The sequence below is a fragment of the Entelurus aequoreus genome, linkage group LG13, assembly GCF_033978785.1.
Source record: "Entelurus aequoreus isolate RoL-2023_Sb linkage group LG13, RoL_Eaeq_v1.1, whole genome shotgun sequence".
NCBI classification, from domain to species: Eukaryota; Metazoa; Chordata; class Actinopteri; order Syngnathiformes; family Syngnathidae; genus Entelurus; species Entelurus aequoreus.
In genome coordinates this window covers 5,312,381-5,319,880 of record NC_084743.1, presented here as the reverse complement: position 1 = coordinate 5,319,880, position 7,500 = coordinate 5,312,381, and the positions used below count along the sequence as shown (strand labels likewise).

The 7,500-nt window shown below is 38.5% G+C and overlaps 1 protein-coding gene across 4 annotated transcripts in view; it reads left to right on the top strand.

Annotated features, from left to right (window-relative positions):
- Positions 1–476: 476 nt before the first annotated feature.
- LOC133663088 (voltage-gated potassium channel subunit beta-1-like) overlaps positions 477–7,500 on the top strand; it is an 80,242-nt gene continuing 73,218 nt past the window's right edge. For all 4 annotated transcript variants that reach the window (XM_062067291.1, XM_062067290.1, XM_062067286.1 and 1 more), the window contains exons 1-2: positions 477–786; positions 3,007–3,364. Coding sequence is in view for 2 of the 4 variants with exons in the window: in XM_062067286.1 (XP_061923270.1) it covers positions 773–786; positions 3,007–3,364 (372 nt within the window). In the remaining 2 variants the exon portion in view is untranslated. The remainder of the gene's footprint in view (positions 787–3,006; positions 3,365–7,500) is intronic.

Below are 7,500 nucleotides of genomic sequence, written 5' to 3'. Positions count from 1 at the left end.
ATAGATACAGTCTATAAGATATATAGATGTCTAATGTATTCATACATTGTTTATGTAGCATGTATATACAACCTAATCATATTTTTTCTTCAATTTAAAAATAGCTGACCGTTTTTCCCCTCTTCTCTGGGATTATATTCCCAGTTTTGATCTGGTACATCTGCTCACTTATAGCATACAATAATATTCTATTACTGTTAAGCAAACTATGAATAATAAAACATGTGTCCTTTATCATAGCTACACGTCTGACAAAAAAAGCTTGTGAAAATCGGTGGTATTCAGTGAGGTAAGATGAATTAAATGCGCAGACAGTTCATTGCTCCTGCCAAATGTATTGCACTGAGTGGAGCGGACCACCACTCCAAGATGGCGGCCCCGCGTCTCGTCAGCGCCAGTAGGAAGTAGCGCTCCATGCTGCGTACCCTTAGAAGATGCCTGTAGGTGGCGGCAATGCACAAAATGGCCGCCAACTGCCAGTCAGAGCGAGTTTCTTTCACTCAGTCTCATCCTGCTAACTAACTAACTAACCAACTAACTTACCAAATAACCAACTAAACAAAATTACAGCTTCTGAGTTGCAACTAATTTAACTTGATATAATTGTGTGTCTGGTGGGTTCTTTTCATCCACCAAACAATGCTAGTTAGCAAGCTAGCTCCCTCCAGTTCATTAGTCAGAAACAAATCAACATTTATAACTAAATCTTTGTCATTGAGTGTGAGGTTGTTACAACTTTGTGTTTGTTCTCACACCAGCCACGAGGTGAAGAATGTTCTTCTCCAGGTAAGGTGTAAATATAGACTCCAGGTAAGGTGTATTTTTTTCTCCTCTGTTGACATCAGTGTTGGCGCTAGGAATGTTCAAAATGGGGTCCCAGGGACCCATCAAGTCATAAAAATGGGGTCCCACTTTTTTGTAAGCGTTTTGAAAACAAATGATATGCATTATCCTGTTGTATCTCACATTCTATGTTGTGTTTTGGAAAAAGGTTGTCATAAACATTACTTAATTCATTTAAATAAAACAAAAGTGTATACATATGTAAATGTATTCAGTTATAAACATTCATTCACTTTCTTCTTTCCTTCATGGATCTAAACTTTACCGCTGCAGCTAGTTTTTTCTATGTTTTTACTTAAGTTGTAGGTGTATTTATTTCAGTATAAAAGTGTAAAAAATGTTTTGCTTGGGTCATGAAATGATGATAATGGCGTGCCAGGGCATACATACATTTTATATTTAAATCTCTGGAGTCTACATCAACTTCACATCTATCCCTCATTTCAAAATGTTTTAGTTTTTTTTATGTTGTTTTTTTTGTTTGTTTTCCGCCCTTTTTTTGTCAAACAAAACTATGTTTTTTTATGGCAAACACACAAAATATGCAAAATCTTCCACCAAAAAAAATTTTCTTAGTGTAATATTTGATGTGAAGTAATGGGAACCTTGGATAGGTCAATAATTCATAATAACATTGATTTTGATTCAATATTATGTTTTGAGCAATGACAGTTTGATAGAAAAAAAACAGCTTTGTTTTATTAGTCAACATTGCAACTTTTTCTAAATTACATTTCACCTTTAAAGGCCTACTGAAATGATTGTTTTTAATTTAAACGGGAATAGCAGATCCATTCTATGTGTCATACTTGATCATTTCGCGATATTGCCATATTTTTGCTGAAAGGATTTAGTAGAGAAAATCGACGATAAAGTTCGCAACTTTTGCTCGCTGATAAAAAAAAGCCTTGCCTGTAGCGGAAGTAGCGTGACGTCACAGGAGCTAGTATTCCTCACAATTCCCCGTTGTTTACAATGGAGCGAGAGAGATTCGGACCGAGAAAGTGACGATTACCCCATTAATTTGAGCCAGGATGAAAGATTCGTGGATGAGGAATGTTACAGTGAAGGACTTGAGAGGCAGTGATGGACGTATCTTTTTTCGCTCTGACCGTAACTTAGGTACAAGCTGGCTCATTGGATTCCACACTGTCCTTTTTCTATTGTAGATCACGGATTTGTTTTTTAAACCACCTGGGATACTATATCCTCTTGAAAATGAGAGTCCAGAATGCGAGATGGACATTCAGTGCCTTTTATCTCCACGACGATACATCGGCGAAATGCTTTAGCTACGAGCTAACGTGATAGCATCGTGCTTTAACTGCATATAGAAACAAAAGAAATAAACCCCTGACTGGAAGGATAGATAGAAAATCAGCAATACTATTAAACCGTGGACATGTAAATACACGGTTAATGCTTTCCAGGCTGGCGAAGGTTAACAATGCTGTGCTAACGACGCCATTGAAGCTAACTTAGCAACCGGACCGCACAGAGCTATGCTAAAAACATTAGCTCTCCACCTACGCCAGCCAGCCCTCATCTGCTCATCAACACCCGTGCTCACCTGCGTTCCAGCGATCGGCGGAAGGACGAAGGACTTCACCCGATGCGTTTGGCGGCCCGGAGACGTAGGAAGTCAAGGTGAGGTCGCCGGCTAGCGCGTCTGCTCTCCAACAAAGTCCTCCTGGTTGTGTTGCTGTAGTCCGCTGCTAATACACCGATCCCACCTACAACTGTCTTCTTTGCAGCCTTCATTGTTCATTAAACAAATTGCAAAAGATGTCCAGAATACTGTGGAATTATGAAATGAAAACAGAGGTTTTTGTATAGGATTCTACGGGGTACCATAACTTCCGTTACTCTGACTTCGTCACGCGCATACGTCATCATACCGCGACGTTTCAGCCGGATATTTCCCGGGAAATTTTAAATGTCACTTTATAAGTTAACCCGGCCGTATTGGCATGTGTTGCAATGTTAAGATTTCATCATTGATATATAAACTATCAGACTGCGTGGTCGCTAGTAGTGGCTTTCAGTAGGCCTTTAACATGCTTCTTTCCTCCGTCATAAATCCTGTTTCGTTGTGAGAGTGGACACTTACTGTGTGTGTTTGCATCTTGTCAACACTCTGCCATGTTTGGCTGCTCCTTCTAGGCCCGCCAAGGAAAGCAGGGTCAGGTTTCCAGGCTATAAGGAGTGCAGCAGCACAAAGGAGGAGAAGGTGCCAAATCAAATCCCAGGAAGCCATCTTGAAGGAAGGAAGACAAGACCTGGACTTCCTCCTTCAACTTTGCCTTCCAGGGGTCATGCTGGCCGCCCGCAGCGGCGCAGGCGGGGCACCGGCCCCCGTCCACCGCCAGCACTCCGGCGGCGGGGCCAAAGGTCGGCTCGCCAACGCCACGGACGTGAGGCAGAGGGCGCCGCGGCGAGAGATGGGGAGCAGGTGTTTGGACAAGATGTTTGGAGCGGCCAGGGAGGACACGGTCAGCCAGAAGACTGGAATGCCGTACAGGTGAGTCCCAGTCCGTGTGTCAGGGTCTTAAACCTCTAAAGCATGGGCGTCAAACTCCGGCCCGCGGGCCAAAATTGTCCCGCCGTGTAATTTCACTTGGCCTTAATATGTGCGGCTTCTGCAGGCACACACAAGTGAATGCAAGGCATACTTGATCAACAGCGATACAGGTTACTCTGAGGTAGCCATATAAACAACTTTAACACTGTTAGAAATATACGCCACACTGTGAACCCACACCAAACAAGAATGACAATTGGGAGAACATCCGCACCGTAACACAACATAAACACAACACAACAAATACCCAGAAACCTTTGCAGCCAGCACTAACTCTTCCGGGACGCTACAAGGTGTGTGTGTGTGGGCGGGGGCGGGGTTTGGTGGTAGCGGGGGTGTATTTTGTAGCATCCCGGAAGAGTTAGTACTGCAAAGGGTTCTGGGTATTTGTTCTGTTATGAATGTTACTACATTACATATATACTTACAGAGTGTATATAATACTTAAAATGATGAAAATATGTAAATATTACATGTTATGAATGTTACTACATTACATAAATACTTAGTGTGTATATTTCTTAAAATTATGAAAATATGTAAATATTACATGTTATGAATGTTACTACATTACATATATACTTACAGAGTGTATATAATACTTAAAATGACAAACAATATCTATATGTTACATGTTATGAATGTTACTACATTACATTTTTACTTACAGAGTGTATATAATACTAAAAATGATGAAAATATGTAAATATTACATGTTATTATGAATGTTACTACATTACATATATACTTACAGTGTGTATATAATACTTAAAATGATGAAAATATGTAAATATTACATGTTGTTATGAATGTTACTACATTACATATATACTTACATCATGTATATAATACTAAAAATGATGAAAATATGTAAATATTACATGTTATTATGAATGTTACTACATTACATATATACTTACAGTGTGTATATAATACTTAAAATTATAAAAAATATCTATATGTTACATGTTATGAATGTTACTACATTACATAAATACTTAGTGTGTATATTTCTTAAAATTATGAAAATATGTAAATATTACATGTTATGAATGTTACTACATTACATATATACTTACAGAGTGTATATAATACTTAAAATGATGAAAATATGTAAATATTACATGTTGTTATGAATGTTACTACATTACATATATACTTACATCATGTATATAATACTAAAAATGATGAAAATATGTAAATATTACATGTTATTATGAATGTTACTACATTACATATATACTTACAGTGTGTATATAATACTTAAAATGATAAAAATATATATATGTTACATGTTATGAATGTTACTACATTGCATAAATACTTAGTGTGTATATAATACTTAAAATGTTGAAAATATGTAAATATTACATGTTGTTATGAATGTTACTACATTACATATATACTTACAGTGTGTATATAATACTTAAAATGATAAAAATATCTACATGTTACATGTTATGAATGTTACTACATTACATGAATACTTAGTGTCTATATAATACTTAAAATTATGAAAATATGTAAATATTACATGTTATGAATGTTACTACATTACATATATACTTACATCATGTATATAATACTTAAAATTATGAAAATATGTAAATATTACATATTATGAATCATACTTCATTACATATATACTTACAGTGTGTATATAAAATATGTAAATATAACATGTTATTATGAATGTTACTTCATTACATATATACTTACAGTGTGTATATAAAATATGTAAATATTACACGTTATTATGAATGTTACTTCATTACATATATACTTACAGTGTGTATATAATACTTAAAATGATGAAAATATGTAAATATTACACGTTATTATGAATGTTACTTCATTACATATATACTTACAGTGTGTATATAATACTTAAAATTAGGAAAATATGTAAATATTACATGTTATTATGAATGTTACTTCATTACATATATACTTACAGTGTGTATATAATACTTAAAATGATGAAAATATGTATGTGTTACATGTTATTATGAAGATTAGTACATTACATATATACTTACAGTGTGTATATAAAACCTTTTTGAAAGTTTTTTTAGAGCACTTTGTAGGCGGAATTGAGCGAATCCCATTAGCTCCATTGTTAGCTGACTATTGCTAGTGTTTATTTAGGATTTAGAATGCATAAAAAGACAAACCTACGTGTTCCTGTCCTACATAAGGACTGTGAATGATAGACAAATAAAACAAGTGCAGTTCCCTTTAAGACAGAGGTCTCTAAAGATGACTTAGTATTGAAGATGTTGACTGAGCACATTATTGAAGTATTTGAGCCATGAAAAGTGTGGACGCCCCACTTAAGAGTGGCGACACCTGATCTGACGCCCCACTTAGGAGTGGCGACACCTGATCTGACGCCCCACTTAGGAGTGGCGACACCTGATCTGACTGAAATGTCCAGCATGCCACTGTGTTGATGTGGCTAGCGCCATGGTGACACAACATGGCGGGAGTGTGGGATTGTCTTCTTTTCACTGACGTCTGGTGTTTGTCAGGAGACGTCTTCTTCCCACACCATTATCAAATCATCATCAGTGTGGCTCCTAATCAACTCCAGCTTTATGTCCCAATCCTCTCTCTCTCTTTCCGCTCTCTCCACCCGCCCATTGGAAACAAAGGGCAAGATTAAGACTACGACTGTAGGCCAAAGTGGCCCAAATAGGATTTATTGAAATCAGATTTTTTTTCCCATCTGACTGATTTTCATCAGACTCCAGTGTAAACGTGCAAAGGCCCCAATGTGGCCCCATTGTGGCCCCAATGTCTATGTTTACACTTTAGGCCAAAGTGGCGCAAATCAGATTTGATTGAAATCCACATTTGTTTTCCATCTGACTGATTTTTAGCAGACTCCAGTGTGAACGCGCAGAGGCCCCATTGTGGCCCCAATAACTACACTATGTTTACACTGCAGGCCAAAGTGGCGCAAATCTGATTTATGGAAATCAGAGTTTTTTTTTCCATTTAACTGATTTTTATCAGACTCCAGTGCAAACGTGCAAAGGCCCCAATGACTATATTTACACTGTAGGCCAGGGGTCGGCAACCTGCGGCTCCGGAGCCGCATGCGGCTCTTTGACCACTCTGATGCGGCTCAGCTGCATACTTGCCGACCCTTCCGATTTTCCCAGGGGACTTACGGATCTCAGTGCCTCTCTTAGAAATCTCCCGGGGCAAATATTCTCCAATTTTCACCCTTACAACTAAATTACGGGCGTGCCATGTTGGCACTGCTTTTATTATCCTCTATAACAGACCTGGGCATTCTGCGGCCCCCGGGCCGCATCCGGCCCTTTGTACGTCCCTGTCCGGCCCGCGTGAGGCCTAATCATAAATTACAAAATACATTTTAAAAAGTATCTATTTCGAGTGTGCTGCTTTTGTTTTGAAAAGCGTTATTTGTATTACTTCCGTGTGGACGTATGCTCGTGCGCGCAGCGGCAATCACAAATTACAAAATAAATTTAAAAAAACATCTATGTCGTGCGTGCAATACAACTGTGCTGCTTTTATTCTGAAAAGTGTTATTCATGTGCGTCCTGCGAGTGAAGGCGCACAGCGACAAGTGATGCCCGGTTATCCCCGAGACGCTAAAAAAAGAAAAGTTGATGACGAATGGCGTGTTTTCAACAAGACATGGACTGCCAAGTAAAGGTAAAGCCGTGTGCTTAATTTGTGGCACACACGTTGCTGTGTTTAAATAATGTAGTGTAACCACATGATGTTGTCTTCTTGAGTTGCGTAAATGAGGAGTGAGGATAGACGTGCGTGTGGAAGGAACGAGATAAGTTGAGCTGTGTTAGTATAGCATGCTTAATAAAAGTTTCAAAAGAGCGTCAGACTTGGTGTGCACTTCTTCTGGACGCTACAATTGGTGGCAGAAGTAAAACTTTGCACATACTGCACTGTTTGTGTGCTACGTCATCGGGAGGTACGTGCCACGTGAGGAGCTCGCCGCAAAGAGAGAGAGAGAGAGAGAGAAAGAGAGAGAGGCAGTGTCTACAGGTGCAGCGCACGTTGCTTGCCATGGGGGAATTCCG